At 39.9% G+C, this 18,827-nt stretch overlaps 1 protein-coding gene across 5 annotated transcripts in view; it reads left to right on the forward strand.

The window, feature by feature from the left end:
* Positions 1–18,827, forward strand: part of LRRC28 (leucine rich repeat containing 28) — a 186,561-nt gene that overhangs the window by 27,854 nt on the left and 139,880 nt on the right. For 2 of the 5 annotated variants that reach the window (XM_058736729.1, XM_058736733.1), the window contains exons 1-2: positions 1,732–1,842; positions 5,432–5,659. In XM_058736729.1, the coding sequence (XP_058592712.1) occupies positions 5,492–5,659 (168 nt within the window). In that variant the 5' untranslated portion in view covers positions 1,732–1,842; positions 5,432–5,491. Of the gene's footprint in view, positions 1–1,731; positions 1,843–2,022; positions 2,043–3,846; positions 3,951–5,431; positions 5,660–18,827 lie in introns of those variants that run through there. The other 3 variants (XM_058736731.1, XM_058736732.1, XM_058736730.1) reach the window with 3 other exon arrangements.

Raw genomic sequence — 18,827 nt, forward strand, 5'->3', positions numbered from 1 at the left:
AAAAACAAAAACAAAAATCAGATGTTAGGGATGCCCAGGTTGCTCAGTCTGTTAAGCATCTGACTGGGGCTCAGTTCCTGAGTTCCAGCCATGCTGTGGCTCTCTGCTGTCAGCACAGAAGCTGCTTCAGATCCTCTGTCCCCCACCTCCTCTCTGCCCCTCCCCAGCTCATTCTCTCTCAAAATAAACTTAAAAATTTTATTTAAAAAAATTGGATGTTAAATTAATGCATTAAAATATTTCTTTTGTTTTTAAGAAATGAAAACTAAGTGGCTAACATTGATTACTTTTAAAAAGACCTATTGTTAATCATTTTTGGAGTCACTTTCCAGTATTAGGAGCAAGTCTTTTTATTTAGGTTGATCCTTAATAACCTAAGTATTTTTGTTTTTACATAAACTAGGTTTCCTTGTTTTAAGTCTAGCAAAAAGTTCCTAAGTACTACAAATTCTTAGGTATCTAAGAATTCTTAGGTAACTAAGTATTTATATCAAAGTTCTTAGAAGTACATGACATTCAACATGCCACATAGTTCCGGAACTTCTGATGGCCAGGTTTAATAAATAGGTAATTGGTAAGTATTTCATTATAACTCATACCTCGTCTTGGAATAAATGTTACTTTCATTTAGTATAACTTTGCTTTAGAGATTATGCATCTCTAACAGTAATTAAATAAACCAACAGGAAACTAGATATAAAGTCAAGGTTGCCTGGCAATGAATCGCTAATAAATTAATCAACATCAAGCTTTTCAAAGAACAATGAATGACAGCAGATTCATGAGAGGAAGTTTAAAAAACCCTTCATTTCAGAAAGTTGCCATGTTAACAAATATCATATTTAAAAAATAAATGTTTTTAAAATGTTCCTTAGCAATGTTTAGAATTATTATTGTTACTATTATTTTTATTTTTACTAGCATAATGCTTTCTTCCTTTGATGTTATCTTTCCGCGGACATAGGAATTCTCATTTTGAAGAACTATTTATTGACGGCCTACTTAGTCATTCTAGGAACTGCCATAATATTTAATTTACTAAGCTGTTAGTGTCCCTTTTAGCAACCGTTTCACACAATAGACTTTAGGTATTTCAACAGCAGAGACTAGGTTACCCACCTCATCTTTGGAAGGAACCTGTCAGCGCGCACAGTGAGCCCTTAAATCCCATGCTTAGGCTCACCTCTTGATAACTAACCTTGGCCATATTACATAAACCTTCCAGACATCAGATTTTCATTCGTTAAACGAGTATGATACTCTGTGTCATGAGACTGCTGTGAGGGTTTAAGGGATTGTGCACAGCTCTAAGAACGCTGCCTGGTACACAATAAGCGCTCGGTGTTACTACTGTTGTTGTAATTCCTCAATGTATACAGTGAATAAGTGCACGAGTCCCTGAAGGAATGTATGAATGAAAGAACAAATCAGTTACTGGCAAGTCCCTAGGCTGGAAAGGGCTAAGTTGCCCCCCCCTCAACGAATAAAGGGAAAAGGTGCTCTCAGCACAGCAAAACCCCAGCCGGAGCCGGAAGTCTAAGTTAAGCTACGGGCGAGGCCAGGCTGGAGGAAGCCGAGCTTTTGGCCAATAGGCACAGCGCTTGAAAAACGAACATCTCGTCCAAGATGTTTTGAAACCGCGAGAACAGGGGAAAATTATCGCGATGTTCCGTCTTCCCTCCCAACTCTCAGGAGCTCGGGTTCCGCCCCGCCCCCCCCCCCCCCCCCCGCCGTCCTCGCCTCGCCCCGCCCACTGCCGTCGGCGCCCCGCCCCTCTCTCCGACCCTCGGTTGGCAGTCCAGCGCCGCCTGCGCCCGGAGCGCTGGCTCCGCCGGCGCCGAGGTGAGTGCGGCCGTCTGTTGCTTCGGGTGGCTCGCGTGCCAAGGGCCCCCTGGCCCGGCTCCCCGGCCAGCACGCTGGGTCTGGCAGAAGCGTCTGGGCAGCGGCGAGTGGTCCCTGGCCCGAGCGGGCCCGTCCGGCCTCGGGTCGCCATAGCTGCCGGGCCCTCCCCGCCCTCTGTGGCTGCAGAATTCCGATATCGGGTCTGTGAAATCCCTGCCACTGAGCTCGCTGCTTCCAAACTGTAACGACCTTAGTGTTTGGTTAACTCGGGCAAAGCGGCAGGTGTTTTGCCCAAGACTTACTGGGAAGACAGTCTTTTACAAATGCTTTTAATATACAATTTTTAATTCTCTAATTTCCAGTGTTAGAAAATTGGAGTGGGTATTCTACTGAATTAAATACGGAAGTCAGTCTGAGGGTCTCCTTTTACACACACCTGCTTAACGTGTGGATTTTCTTAAGGTGGAAGGATTTGTTTACTTGTTTTAAACAATAAAGTGGGTTGGTGTTTACATGTCAGAAAATTTGTGGAGGTACACTTGGCATACCGTTAATATTATTAAGTGTCCCATTTATCGTTAGTAGATTAAGAGGTAGTGAAGGGAATTTGTGGAAGAAATTAACCATCTTGGTAAAGGCTTTATCTTGCCAATGAATGCGTTTTGGAAAACCATTAGCATTTTTATTGGCACCTTTCAGATTTCATTTATGTAGATTTTATCTCCCACACTGCCTTTGTAGCCAGATGTATTTTAGCAAGGTGAAATGATGTTTTAAAGGCAGCCCAATCCCAGCCTTCAGGATTCAGAAGGAAAGCAATTAGGTTACACTGAATTCTCTTATTGGCTCTTCATCAGTGAGTGTGGGTTTTGGGTGTAGTTTTGCTTTGTAGTCTCACGTTTGTATAAGCGTTGGCTACTACTTAAATTTAATAATATGGAAGAAACAGGCTCCATTGAACACTGAAGTGCCTGAAAGGCTATATTGTAAGGCAAGGCACAGACTTTGGAGTCGGTCCACCTGGGTTGGAATTCTGGCAAGTTATTACCCTCTGAGAAACTCAGTTTCCTTATGTATAAAACAGGCTAAATAATGTCTATTGCAATGCGTAGTTGTATGGATTAGGGATTTTTATGGTACTTAGCAAGCATTTAGGATGTAGTATCTACAAGATGACCAAAGATTAGAAAGTGAAAAAAAATCTACCTTGCAGTATTACATGTTCTACTTTTCATCCACTGATCAGCCGTTTGAGGGCACCTGCTTTGTGCTAGATATTGTGTCCAGGCGGGTATACAAGAGTGAAGAAAGAGCAAGATGTCTGCCCTCAGGAGCTTCCAGTCGGTTGGCTAGATTGACAATAGATACACCAGTAAATATTTAGATTCCAGATCGTGAGGAGGCCTCCATATAAAAAAAAAAAAAAGTAACAGGAGAAGAGTGATTTTTACTTTGAAACCCAAAGGTTGATGGGACGGTGCTTTCCAGGCTAAGAGGAGAGGTAGCAACTGGTGTGAAGAGTTGGACTCTTCCAAGAGACTAGGAAAAAAGGACTAGAAAAGCCCAGGAGCTTGGTGAGAAGCCAGGGAAGGGTATATCTTATCTCCAAATAAGGCTGGAGAAGCGAGGTGGGAGGGGGGGCCAGATTGTGAGGAGCCCTCAATGCTTGGTAAGAGCTTGATTTTCTTATAAACTTTTGAAGGCTGTGTTTAGTTGATATGTGTGCACTAGGGAGTGAGTTTCCCTGAGAAGAGACCATGGGATTTACATTTTTAAAGGTCCACTGCTAAGTGATTAATGTGTTAGAAAGTATGTAGAATGGGCACCAGTAATACTCACGGCTCTGGCCGGAGGTGAGAGTGGTTTTTGGTTTTGGCTGGTGGAGAGATGTGGATGGACTTGAGATGTATTTCGGAGATGGAAACCACTGGCCTTAAGATAAATTGGAGGTACCAGGTGAATGGCAGGATGGACCCACTCATGACTTAAAGCTTTCCATTTAAGGGATGAAAAAAACTGGGGAGAATTCGGATTGCTGATGAAAAGCAAAATGTGTTAAGTTTGCAGCCCTTGTAAGCCATCTAACCTGCTTCCAGTTTACCACTTCAGTGAGTAATAACCCGGCAAACTTCTCTTTCGACACAGAATCATCGATTCTGGTTTAGTTCCCTTCTGCTTTGCAGGTCAGAGAATTAAGATGTAGAAAGATGGAATATGTTCTTCAAAGTGACGTATGTCTCATAAAAACAGGTTAAGTGTGTAGGTAGAATCAGTATGGGAAGGTTTTGAATTCTTATGTTGCACCAGGGATATTATTGGATATTCCACATTGTCTGCCCTTTTAGATGAAATGGCAAGTGCTTTCATACTAGATAGGAATTGGGAGTTTGGAAATAATAGAAAATTACCAAAAAAGTTACAAAACTCTGCTAATGGAAGGCTTATGTTACTGCATTTTGCACTAACTTTGTGTTAAGACCCAGTGAAAATAGTTTTTCTTAAGAAAAAAAATTTTTTTCTTTGAAAGGCACTTTCAGTTAGGGAGTTCCAGAAAGGATGCCCAGGAAAATGAGGGTAGATCCTTTGCACAGAGCTCACTCAGCCTTTTAATGTTTTTGCATTTCCTTAATATCCTTTGGAATCCTGTGAAGAACCCAGTCTTTGAAATCCACTGGACACCCTCATCTGTACCCCAAAGTGGGGAGGGGGGAGTCCTTGCTTTTATCCCTTATGAGCCATTTGACCTCGGACAACATTGTTGAAGCTCTGAGTTTTTTTCCTCTTGTGTTAGTTAAGTGATTGTGAAGTTTGTTTCTGCTCTGTGCCTAGTTGATAAGATGGCAAATGTTATTTCTCTTCCTACCCGGTCACTTTCAGAGCTAGAAGAGAATTTAATCTGTTCTGGGTTCTGGCCTGTACCAATAAATTGCTGTCTCCCTTGTATATGTTAGGCAACTGAGGCCTGAAAAGATTGTAAGAAAATAATACAAGGTTCTTATTTCCTAGTGCAGTATTTCTTCTTTCATTGAAATAATAAAACTGTATATTCCTGGACCTGTTTCTTTACTGCTTCTGATAATCTACAAAGCGAAGAAGGGAAAAAATAGAGGTAAAAGAAGGAAAAAATTAGGATATAGGGCAATATTCTGTACATAGTAAGAAATGACGAAAGTGAAGCTGTAAGTGGTCTAGATGTTTTGTATGTATTTAGCAATATTTTTGAAACACCTTAAGCTACACATAAAATGAGGTAGCTCAAGAAGGAAATGGGTTTGCTCTATCTGATTTTTAAGCTGTCTGGGTGCATGTTATGAAACTAGTCTCTCTTAGGCATTCCTATCTCAAGTTCAAGAACTAGTTTTTCAGTTAGAACTGTTGCTGCTAAGTGGTACATATTGCTTAAGTAGTGAGAGTATTTAAATAGTTGCTCTCATCTCCTAAATATGTTCAGTTGTTATGAAGGAAAAATATAGGGATCAAATGTGTAACTCTCTCTTTAGTGTCTGCTGATAGCTGTGTGTGCTAACTGGTTTATTTGACAATGCTTATGAGCACTATCATAATGATTCAATTTTCTTGTTCTCTTTAGAAATGGACCAATTTTGACAAGATGTAGTGCTGCAGCGTGCCTGATGGGATATATTCAGTCATGGCATCTGAACTTTGTAAGACGATCTCTGTGGCAAGGCTGGAAAAGCACAAGAATTTGTTCTTAAATTACAGGAATCTGCACCATTTTCCATTGGAGTTACTGAAAGATGAGGGACTACAGTACTTGGAGAGGCTCTATATGAAAAGGAACTCCCTGACAACCTTGGTACAGTATTATATCGCATTTAAAAAAAATCATTTGTAATGTGGTCCTGACCGAGATCTATTTTACATATCCTAAGACATTCAGACCAGGATGTACATCCCCTCTTGTATCTCAGCAGGTGGTAAGGATACAAATACAGGGGTTTCTCGTTAGTGGAGAATTCATTATCCAAGTCCCTCCAATATGAGGTTACAGGAAGAGTTGTATAGGAAAGCAAAATATTCACTAATGTGCCAGTCATAGAATTAGTTTCCATTCCAGAACCCCACTTCACTTACCCTGTGCATCTGTCTTTGCTTTCTTTGTGGGATAGGCTCCTTAGCTGGTTTTTGGATGTTACCATACCGAAAAAGTTAAAAAGTAAAGAAGAAGAAGGCCAAGAAAGATGACCTTGAGTTAGAGGCATTTAAAAAGAGATGATCTGAATATTAAAATATATGAAGACAGGCATTTGGGAAGCTTCATGTAGCCTTTGTTTTGGGGGAAAAACATAACAAAAAACCCTCCCGAACCAAAAACCCTTCTTTATGATTGCACTGTGGAAATCAAATGATGTTGAATCGGCTCTCATCCAGTTTGTTGGAAAAATTTTTGCCACAGATGCAACATTTGATTCACTATTTTTACATCCTAAGAATAAGCAAATAGTTATTATAACCTTTTTTTTATTACATATAGAACTTTATTATATATTTTATTACATATAAGATTTAAAAACACTAAACATTTTTTTTCAAGAGTGTCCTAATGTGATTTCTCATTCCCACTCTTATTGTCAAAATTGATCTCTGTTTTAAATGGATGTGCTTTACGTGGCCTTTTCTGGCTATTACTTAACCTCATTTGAGTCTTACACTTGAACTCTTATTCTTACTCATTTTATGATGTCTTGTTTCTCTGTGAACAGACCTATTTTTCATTCTCTTCTCTAAGAGAAGAGTCTATTTGGACTATCCTAAATATCTGACAGTATGTCTTACTGGCTTCATTTATATAGAGTGTTTTCCTGAAAAAGTCTTATATAATCTGTGTAAAATACCTCCAGTGAGTGGAAAGCATATGATTTGTTCATTTTTGCCATATCTAAAAGTAAATAGAAATATGTCTTTCATTTTTAGTGTTTGGCGTTTTGGCATATGTGTTATTTTGAGTGCCTAGTTAGATTTTTTTTATTTAGATTTTTCAGTTTTTTATTTTTTTAACATTTATTCATTTTTGAGAGACAGAGATAGAGTGTGAGTGGGTGAGGGGCAGAGAGAGAGGGAGACACCACATCTGAAGCAGGCTCCAAGCTCTGAGCTGTCAGCACAGAGCCCAACGTGGGGCTCAAACCCATGAACCACGAGATCGTGACCTGAGCCGAAGTTGGACGCTTAACCAACTGAACCACCCAGGCACTCCATAGGTTTTTCAGTTTTAAAACTGTAATTATTTTGGTGAGCCTGGGTGGTTCGGTCAATTAAGTGTTCAACTCTTGATTTCATCTCAGGTCATGATCTCATTATCCTGAGATTGAGCCCCGCTTTGGGCTCTGCGTGGAGCATGGAGTCTGCTTGGGAGCCTCTCTCCCTCTTTCTCTGCCCCTCCCCCTGCTCGTGTTCTCTCGCTCTCTCTCTCTCAATCTCTTTCTCAAAATAAATAAACTTAAAAAAACTTTAATTATCTTAATCAAACTTTAATAGTACAGTTATATTAATCCTTTTGCAAAATCATCATTGCATGATTTACCAAGATTTTCCTCCCTTTGGGGAACCAGTGTTGTGAGAAATAATTTGTCAAGGATTAAAGCCCAGATTTTCCCGTGTTTGTTATTTTTAAAAAAATTTCTTTCATGTCTGTTTATTTTTGGGGGGGGGGGAGGGGCAGAGAGAGGGAGAGAGAGAATCCCAAGCAGACCCCGAACTGACAGCGTGGAGCCCAATGTGGGGCTTGATCTCATGAACAATGAGATCATGACCTGAGCTGAGATCAAGAGTTGGATGCTTAACCAACTGAGGCACCCAGGTGTTCTTTCCGTGTTTGTTATTGATGTACTAGGAGAAAATTGTGAGTGGATTACTTCTTAACTGTTAGTCACAATCTACTGGAGTATAGTTTGTTCAAAGAAATTGATCTTTGTTTATGAAAGTTATAGTGAGCTTTTGGTTTTGTGTGGTTTCTCAGCTAAAGTTTTCCCTTTATGAAAATACCTAGGTATCTGCTATACAGTTGTAACCGATATTCATAATGGCTCATAAGCATACATTTCAAATTCATGCTCTGCCACCTTTTTGTTGATCAGAGATTAACTTGTTGCATATGTTTATGATAGGTGTATGTATTTTATTCAAATGCTTTCTAATGAGCTAGAACATTTGTGTGTATCAAAGAGCTTTTAAACTGTAAAGTGCTATGCAGATCAGGGTATAGGAATCATAGCAGCCATCCCATTCCTTTACAGTACTGGATATAAGACACCTAACATATCCAGTATAGTCTAGGAATGACTTACTGCATAGGTTTTGAAAGCAGATGAAATAGTACTTACCCTAGAGTGCTCTAAACTAGTGACTTCAGGCTTTTAGAATGTTTGCTGGTGTTCTTGATACAGTGTATTTCCTAAAGGGGATTTAGTATGTGGATTTTTTTTTTTTTTTTGAGAGAGAGCATGGGGGAGGGGTGCCAAGGGTGGGTGGAAAGGAGACAGATCTTAAGCAGGCTCCACACTCTGTGCAGAGCTCGACATGGGGTTCCATCTCACAACCGTGAGCTCGTGACTTGAGCCGAAATCAAGAGTCAGACACTTCAGCAACTGAGCCACCCAGGTGCCCCTAGTATGTGGAATTTGACTCACAACTACGATACTGACCAAAGGGGAAAAGAAAACATTGGAAACATGATTTAACACATATGGGTTAATTGGCCTTTTTTTTTTTTTTTAAGGAAGCTTGGGAATCTGCCAATAATTTGCATTTTCACATTGTTTTATTTTTTTTAATTAATACTTTTATTGTGTTTAAATCTTTTCTCCTCAACGTTATCCCTTTCCCTTCTCTCCCCTCACCATATGAGCCTTTCTGTGAGAAGTCAAGTCATTAATGTACCGTCTCTGCCCTTCTTCCTTTCCTCATCAAGGGGCTTGGTATAGCAGAGTGGTTTATATTTTGTAGGATGATTGTATGTTAAATGCTCAGAATTTGAGGAATGCCATATTAAAACTAAAACACAAAAAAAAGCCTTTTTTATATATTTAATAGAATAAAGTTTTCATACTTTAAATCCAAAAATGATACATGCTCTAATATTAGTGACCATATAGGAACATATGGAAAGTAGTTGTCTCTCCATCCAGTTTTTGAAAAAAAATTTTTTTTGACATTTATTCATTTTTGAGAGAGAGAGAGTACAAGTGAGGGATGGTCAGACAGAGAGGGAGACACAGAATTTGAAGCAGGCTCCAGGCTCTGAGCTGTCAGCACAGAACCTGATGCGGGGCTCGAACTCACGGAGTGTGAGATCATGACCTGAGCCGAAGTCGGATGCTTAACCGACTGAGCCACCCAGGCGCCCCTATAATTATTTTAAATGCAGTTCAAGAATTGTTAAATCTCACCTTTGTGGTAGTTAGAAGACAAGAGAATAGGAGATACAAGTTCTGTGTTTGTCACGTGATGGGTATTCACATAGTTATTGAATAAGTAAATAAATAAATACATGAATATAAAGTAGATTAATATAAGGACTCTCATGTAGGTATAAGAGTTCCAGACTGAGTGCCTCTGAAAGCAGGGACTCTGTCTTAAATTCTGTATCCTCATGCCTGGCCTACTGCCCAACATTTGTAGGACACATAATCTAATTCTATGTTGCAGGACTGTAGAAGGCTTTTTAAAGAAGATGCTATTTGCATTGACACTGAAGAGTGACTTTGACAGGAGGTTAGGAGGAAAAGAATTCATTCAACATGTCTTACTGAGCACTTACTATGTGCCCAGTACTCTTCAAGTCACTGACTTGGAACAAATTCTTATTCTCATGGAATTTTCATTTGTTGACATCCCAAGCTGAAGAGAAAGTATGAACTAAGACTCAGTGGCAGGAAGTTCAGGGGACAAGTGTAGGCGCCTATTTTGCCTAGAGCAATGTTGTGTTTTGTTTTTATTTTTTTATTTTTTTATTGTGTTCTTCAGAGCCTGGGGGTTCCTAAAAAGGGCTGAGATGGAGAATTATGGGAAAACTGAGCAGTAGTGTGTCTCCTCTGCAGTCAGAGCAGCTGTCCTTTTGTTTGCTCATATTTTGGTGCTCTTTACACAAAACCCCACGTGGGTGGGATGCGTAGATCTAATAAATGTTTGCAAGTTCCTTTTAGCAGAACCATTTATTCAGAAAGTTTGATGAGTAACATAGATGTAACTGGGAATTATTCTTATTTAGGGGAGGGGATAGGCAAGATTCTTGCTCAGTCCACACCTCCTTCCCTTCTAAGGAACTGTGTGTCTAGGAAACCACACAGTAGAATAGAAAGCCACTAACTTAGCACAGCTGACATGAGAATTCTGCATTCTACCAGGCAAGGCCATCTGCTTGGGGAGTGGAGATTTGCAGAGAACGCAGGCTTGAAGTTGTGAAGAATCACATGGCACTTTGGCCAGAGAAAGGTAACAGGATTGTTGGCATTGTTCAGCAAGCTGTTGGTCGCCAGGCTTAATGGTGGAACTGTGTGCCTTGTTTAGGGGAGTTTCTCCTACAACACTCAGCTGAGGTATGAAGAAGGTATGCTGTTGTATTCTTGAAGGCTTAGGTGTTTTCCAGGTGGATACAATACAGTACAGGAGGACTAAGGGGATTTAGTAATTTGGCAGGAGGGATTGGGACATGGATGATGGAATATGGAACGTGAGCTGGATTGGAGGCAAAGAAAGAAAGGAGGAGTGCATGAATAGGGAGAATGGAGAGGGGCCAAAGGATCCACTGACATTGAAGAATTGTGTTAGGCACGATTGAGTAAGCCATCTAGGGGGGTGGGACATGTGGTTCTGGAGAGAGACTGCAGGTGTAGAGAAGTTTCAGGTGAAGGCTGGATAGGAGTGTGCAGGATGAAGGGGGCTAAGGTGAATCCTACCCCCGTTCCCCCTCAGTTCTGCACCAGTAGCTGGAATCAGATTTCTAAGAGTTGGAGAAGGAATATAGCTCAGAAGCAGCAATCACCAGCTCTCACCCCTAACCCGGAAGTTCATGGAGGGAGGGAATTAGCAGGGGAAGCATTTAAGGACTGCAATCACAGGAAGGGGCTGTTTCAGTGTTTAGTAGCAAAACATAATATTAGGAGATAACAGACCCAGGTTCTATGTGCTACACCTCTTTGGACCTCAGTTTCTTCATTTACAAAATAAAAGGCCACAAGAGACTTGGACGGGGGTGGGGAAGAAATCCCAACCAGGAAGCGAAATCCCTTAACGGATCTGCCAACTTCTCTTAATGAGAATAGCAGGCAGGAGGTTTTCCTGGGGACATGGAATAGTGACCTACCCAAATACTAACGGAGCTCTCACCAGTTACCAGTTTTGTTTGTGAATATGAATGGACAAGAAAAGACATCTAAGTTTTAATGAAAGAGGAGAGTTTGGCTTATGTCTGAATAGTAAGAGCAGCTGGATCTTGATGAAGCAATTAATCTGTGCTACAAGAGAGAACCTCACTTAAAAGTGATATCCTGCTGGGATTGACGGGAAGCAGAGGTCTGTTCATCACATTCCCAAATTGGGATGGGGCATAAGGCACGGAAGTGTTTCCTTTCCTGTGGACCCAGGAGAAAACATTCTTGACCTTCCCCATAAAATATAAACAGGCAAATAAATAATAAAAGAATACAGATAGTCCAAACACAAAAAGATGTTTAACTTCCAATGGAAGGTAAAACATCGATCATCCTTTCCTACTAGATTGGCAAAGACTAATAAATACCTAGTGTTGAAGATTATTAATGCTTGATGTGGAAGACAATAAGAAGATGCTCTCACACACTATCAGATGGAGTAGACTGGGCTGAGTACTTTTGGTGGCTGGTTTGAGCACATCGGTCGGCATTTTGAAAGAGTATGCATCTGAATGGGTATTTTTCACCTGTAAGAATTTACACAGCAGAAAAAAAAAAAGTGAGCATTTGTGAATATGTCAAATGAACATGTCAAGTGAACAGGATGGTCATCAAAACGTTGGATGCAATGAAACATTATGAAAACCTAAATGTTCATCAGTCTGGGATTGGTTAAAATCTGATAGCAGCTAACATCTTTTGTAACATCATTTGTAACATCATAGCAGTAAGTTACAGGCACTGTCTTAAGCAATTTACATGTATTAAGTTAATTAACTAATAAATTAATCTAAGACAATCCTGTGAAGTAGGCATTATTATTATCCCTACTTTATAGATAAATAAACTGACATTAAAAAGCGCATCAATCAAACTTAACAGTGATTAGAGCTGTAGGTTGAGGGAAGGCAAGAGAGTGGGGGTGGGAGCTGGAAGAGAAAGAACCTTACCTAAGGATGCAGAGTACAAGGGAAAGGTTCTGTGAAGTTTAGTTTATGTTTTTTCACTAAATACTTACTAGTTTTACAATTAAAAATTAAAATAAGATTGTTGGCATAGAGTACTGCTAAGATCTTAGCTAGCTCTCAAGTTGTGTTAATCAGTGAGTCTAGATATTTTGATTTACAGTGATGACGATGCCTGTGTTTATGCTGCATCGACAGCTTCTGCAGCTGGTGGCAGGGTTGAGGGTGAAAGGGTCTGATGTCTGGGAAAGTAACATAGCTATGCCCTCCACCCCCTTTGAATTTGGTTAAGAGTAGGATCTGGATTAAATGAACATCACAGAACCTTGAAGGGAAAACAAAGAAATAGTAAAAGAGCGTCGTGCCATCAAGTGTGGCAGAAAAATTTGGGAGAGGGAATTAAGTTTTGTTTTTGTTTGTTTGATTCACTTTGAATTCCAACATAAGGGGCTTCTTGTTATTTCTTAAATGGAATGTGTGGAAATGATACGTCAAGTAGTAAAGCGTTCAGATGCTCTGTTTGTGTTTTAATGCTGATGTGTAGTATGTGATGTAGTTCTGCAAAAACACTGATTATAAATGTATCCTGTCTCAGTAATACACACATGCCTGAAGAGTAGGAGTTTTGTTATAAACCAAAGCTGCTTTTCCTACTGAATTTTCAGATTTTACAGTTTGCCCCCTGATCGTTACTGGTTGATTGACAGTAGTTCCCTGTCAAATAGGTAACAAAAGTATTTTAAATAGTTTAGAAAATGAATGTCTGACCCCTAATTTCATTCTGTTTCTTGAATCACAGAATTTCAAAGCTAGATGGAGCTTTATAGGCAGTTTAGGAGATTTTTCTTTTTGGGGAAAGTAAGCTTAGAAGAAGTTAATGGACGGGTCCAAAGTCACTTTTGTGGCCAGTTAGAGCATGTACCAGGTCTCCTCAATTGTCACCTAGTCGGTATTTTGTTTTAATTCTGCAAGTATTTACTGGTGACCTTTTTCTGGCCTCGTACCATATAGTTAAAATGTAACCACATTTATCCGCTTCAGAGCAATGAGGTGTTCCGCATTAAGTGAGTTCTCCTAGTTACCTCTGTGACGTTTACCTCTGAGATCTATTGTGTAACTTTTCCTGATAGAAATGTTTTTAAAACTTGTATCTCTCTATACTTTCTTAAAATATAGGGAACATGATTTAGCCTACCCTTTGTAATTTGTAGTTTCTGCCTTGGGAGTTAGGAAGGGAGGGTTTAGAAAGAGGTGGCAGGGGGAGACGTTTTTCCCTTACACCAGACCATATCCTTGGACACTGGAAGGGCTCTGTTTGCCCGCAGAAGGCTCAAAAGCCATTGTTATGTATGTGTTTCCACAAGTTGAAATTCATTTTCAAGCATGCACTATACTAAAATGAGCCACCTGTACCTTAAAAATGAGATGCCAGTTTCTAAATGTTAGCCCCATCAGATCAGTCAACAAATACGTATGTGAGTGAGGTACCTGAAGTATAATACATTGAGCTTTGGAATATGCTCCCCGCTCACAATGAACAATTATGTCATACATCGTCTTTTCTTTTTTTTTAATGTTTATTCATTTTTGAAAGAGAGCACAAATAGGGGTGGGGCAGAGAGAGAAGGGGACATAGAATCTGAAGCAGGCTCTAGACTCTGAGCTGTCAGCACAGAGCCCTACGTGGGGCTTGAACTCATGAACCGCGAGATCATGACCTGAGCCAAAGTCGACACTTAACCGACTGAGCCACACAGGTGCCCCATAGTCTTTTTTTTAAATGCTTATTTATTTTGAGAGAGAGAGAGAGAGAGAGAGAGAGAGCAGACGTGCACTTGAGTATGTTGTGATGGTTTGTAACTGAAGTGCCTTTTTTCCTTCGATACCAAAACTTCATTAACTTTTTTAAATTAAAAAATAATAATAAAAATAATTTTTGAGGTGAAGTTCACGTAATGTAAAATCAACCATTTTAGAGTGAACAATTCAGTAGTGTTTGGTACATTCACAGTGTTGCACAACCAGTGCCTTTGTCTCGTTCCAGACATTTCCATCACTCTGGAGTAAAACCCCTCACCCATTAAGCAACTTCTCCCCATTCCCCTCCACACTTCAGCCCTGGCGACAGCCAATCTGTGTTCTTTCTTTATGGATTTATCTCTTATGGATAGTTCATATAAATGGGATTATTCACTATGTATCCTTTTGCATCCAGCCTTTTTTCACTTAGAGTGTTCTCAAGCTTCCTCCAAGTTGTAGTGTGCATCAGTCCATAACTTTTATGGCTCAATATGATTCCGTTGTGTGTGCATGCCACAGTTTGTTCACCCATTCATCCATTGATTGACATTTGGGCTCTTTCACCTTTTTGCTCTTGTGAACAGTGCAGATGAATACGGTTTACATTTAAATGTTTGAGTACCTATTTTTAATTATTTTGGGTATATACCTACTTAGGTGTGGAATTGTGGGGTTATAGGGTAGCTCTGCCTTTTTGAGGCACTCCCAGAATGGCTGAACCACTTCACCAGCAAGGTACAAGGGTTCCAAATTTCTCCACATCTCCCCAACACTTGTTATTTTCCAGTTGTTTTTTTAAAAATATTGTTATTATAATAGGTGTGAAGTGACACCTCGTTATGATTTTGATTTGCATTTCCCTAATGCTAATGATGTTGAGCATGTTTTCATGTGCTTGTTGGCCATTTGCATATATTTACAGAGTATTCAAATTCTTTGCCCATTTTTAAATTGGGTTCTTTGGGGGGTTTTTTGGTAAGAGTTCTTTATATACTCTGGATGCTAGACCCTGAGCAGATACATGGTTTACAAATATTTTCTCCCATTTTACATGTTGTCTTCACTGTCTTGTAATTCATTTTCTTGTAATATCCTTTGATGCACAAAAGTTTTTAATTTTGGTGAAGCCCAGTGTATCTGTTTTTTCTGTTGCTCCTCATGCTTTTGGTGTCATATCTTATGTGAATCCATTGCCAAATCCACAATGATAAAGATTTACTTCTATCCTTCCATGAGTTTTACAGTTTCAGCTGTTCTATTTAAGTCGTTGGTCCATTTTTAGTTAATTTTTGTATATAGTGTCAGGTAGAGGTCCAACTTCATTCCATCTTTCATAACTGCTGTAAGAACTTAAATACATTTAATTCATGACTTCTCTGAAATGTGTTTTTAGAAGTCAGAAATGGAGCAGGTTTTGCCGAACCCTGAATCATAGCAGTTTGCAACAGCACAATTACTTCTTTTACTCACACTGTCATGACTCTCTTATTGCTTGGGGACTCTGGTTAATGGTGTCCAAAGTCAGGGATGGAGACTGACAAAGCTCGCATCACGTGGAGGTCACTATGAACTTGCTGAGCTTTTATGTAACTTCTTGTATTTCACTTCAAAATTTTATTTTTATTTTTTTCATTAAAAAAAAAAGTTAATTAGGGGCGCCTGGGTGGCTCAGCTCAGGTCATCATCTCAGTCCTTGATGGAGCCCATCATTGGGCTCTGCCCTGGGTGTGGGGGCTGCTTGGGATTCTCACCTTCTCTCTCTGCCCACCCCCCTGCCTCCCAAAATAAATATATATTTTTTTAAAGTTCAGTTGTGGGACTAAAGGGAAAAAAAAAACAAAAACATTTCATTCACAAACTGTCACAATACACACAACAAGCTTCGCAGTGTTTGTAAAGACACATTTCAAAGTTGTGAATTAGATGCGTTTTAGTTCTCACAGCTCAGGCTCTTGAAGGCTACCACTTCAACATAATTCCGCTGAGCAGAGTAAGTCACTTAGCCACATCCAGCTCGAAGAGACAAATGCAGTCCTACCAGGTGTCCAGCCAGAGAAGAGGAAGAAGCAGGTAGCTCACAGTGCCTACCAGAGCACATCACTCAGCATAGTGTTTGCAACATATTTGAACTATTTGTTCCAAGATACACGATTTAAAAACGTTCGCATGTAAGGAGGTAGGCAGTTTTCCTTAAAAGGGTGTAGTAAAACATCATTGATTCAAAATCAGAGGTAAATTTTATACTTAAATGTGCTTGCTGAAGGTTACTTTTACATTCCCCGTAAAGAAAAGTTGTTCAGCTAAGTGCAATGTGGGATTTAATGCAGAGAATTTTGGCTTAATTTAGAAAACATTTGTAACTAGTTTAGCAGAAAGTAATTCAGTGATGCTTACCAGTAGGTGTCAGCCACAGCCCGTGCAGTGGGCTGCTCATTTGTCAGGCTGGTTGGGCCTGTATTACTTAATAAGGGTTCGGGTTTTTCCCCACCCATGTTGTAATGAACTGCAATTTTCTTAAGGTCACCTTGCTTATTTTTAAATAAAAACACAGTGTATCTAACCGTTAATAAAGATACGGTAATGCACCATTAGCAGTAGAAACATTATTCAGTGCTTAATTGTGTGTGAAGCTGTGTATCTCAAAAGAGCTAACCAGTTTCTCACGGGATGATTAGAATGCTGTTGGATGGCACGAAATCGTCATCTGGAAAAAATGATCGCAGGTCAAGATAGGATATTGATTGTAGCAGATAAAATAGATGAGTCTTTTTTCTGGATAAGTTTTTCCTTTTTAGAGGACCAGCTATTATTAAGCCTCTTACTGCCCCCTTCCCTCATCCTTCCATCCCTAGTTGCCTAGTTTGCCTAGGAAGCTTTGTATGTATGCCCATAAATGGAAGTGCATATTCTCCTTAAAAGAGAAGATACCCATACTAAAAGAAACATTTTGAGGATTTCTGCAGATCCAAGAGTAACATCTGAGGAAAGACTTGTCATGAAGGACTTCATTGCATATATTGATATCAAAACATGTGGGGAAAAAAAAAAGAATCACAGCATTCAGCATTTGAAAACTAAATATAAGTGACTTTATCAAAAATGGGTACTCAGTAAATGCTTCATTGTCCTCATAACAATATTCGTATTTAATATTTGGTTATCATAAAAGGACAAGGATATATGTGTATATAAGCAGCTTTGGATGCTGTGGCTAAGTATTTAAATTCATCAGTATGCCAACTTAAAGTGGTAATATCATTTCCTTGTTTAAACCAGTGGATTTCTATTGTGTTCAGAATTTTTAAAAAGTTTTCCCATTTTATAAAATATAAATTCTAGTGGTCTGTTCCAGGCCACTCTGCGAAGTCATTATAAACCTTCATACCCTATGGCCCAGGCATACCACACTAATGGTGTTTCTCTTACTAAATGTTTAGAACCCAAATTGGATGTAATATGATTGATTACTCAATTATGTAGCAGTTTATGTGCATACCACATTATCGAATGTAATGGTTTTCAATTATATGAGACCTAACATGTTCACTGTTAAAAATTCAAATGATACTAACATAGAGTGGAGAATAGAGAGCACCCCTGATCCTGTTCCTAATGATGATCATTGTTACTTGGTTTCTGTCTGAAAAATTAGTTTGTTGCAAATATAAAACCTTCTAGTCCTCAACACCTATTAACACAATTGTTTTTATAAAAGGATTTTCGAAAGTGTAAGATCTGTTCAGGAGTAGTGTTCGGGAGTTACGGCAAAATAGATTGTATTTGCAATTTCCCAGACACACCTCCCTGCCTCACATTTTCCTGTGTTGCTCCTTGTGCCTAGAAAGCTGACCAGAACCCTTCCTCTCTGCCCCATAGCAACCTCTGATAATTTATATTTGTCTTTCAGGACTCAAGCTACACCTAATTACTTCTAAAAAAACGATTCCTGACTCTTTGTTATTGATACCTACTTACCTACAGTATGTTTGAGTGTAGAATAAATATATATCTGTTACTCCTGACTCAGTGTGCTCCTTCAGTCTTAACAACTCCTGTCTTTGTGTTTGTGTGAATTTGACCTGGATGGCGGGGAGGGGGGAGAGGGAGGGAGAGAGAGAGAGAGATGCAGGCTGGCTTTCAGTTGCTTAGAGGAGGCTTTTCCTTTTACCCAGTGCCTCCGGCAGAGAGAAGCCCACTTGCAATCTGGGAGTGGAATTTCTGGGATTCTTTTTGTGGAAGGGCCAATCCTTCCAAAATCAGGACTGGGTAAGGCACCTAGATCGTCCCCAGCCTGTCTTTCCAGTGGCCTGTTTCCTACCCCTGCCACCCCCCCCCCCCACCCCCGCCCGGGACCACCTGAGCCCCAGGACCACTCTGTCCTGAGCTTAGTTAGGTCTGGCTTTCTGGCACCTGGGGATTTCCCTTATTTATTTAGTTTTTCCGAGGCACACAAATTGGGAGTTTGGGGGTGAGTATTAGTTTTCTAGGGCTGTTGTAACAGATTACACAGGATAGGGGGCTTAAAAGAACAGAAATGTATTCTCACTGTTCTGAAGGCCGGAAGTCCGAAATTAAGATGTGGGCAGGGTTGGCTCCTTCTCAGGACTCCGAGGGAGAATCTGTTACTGTTTCCTTGGTTCTGGTGGTTGCCAGTGATCCTTGATGGTCCTTGGCTGTGTCACTCCAGTATCTGGCTCTGTTGTCAGATGGCATCCTCCCCTCTGTGTATGTCTATTAAGGACAGCGTAACTTCTTCTGTGGCCGTTTTTCAGAAAGACACTGATTTTATTTATTTATGTATTTATGTATTTATTTACTTAAAGTTTAT

Source organism: Neofelis nebulosa, chromosome 7, assembly GCF_028018385.1.
Source record: "Neofelis nebulosa isolate mNeoNeb1 chromosome 7, mNeoNeb1.pri, whole genome shotgun sequence".
Lineage (NCBI taxonomy): Eukaryota > Metazoa > Chordata > Mammalia > Carnivora > Felidae > Neofelis > Neofelis nebulosa.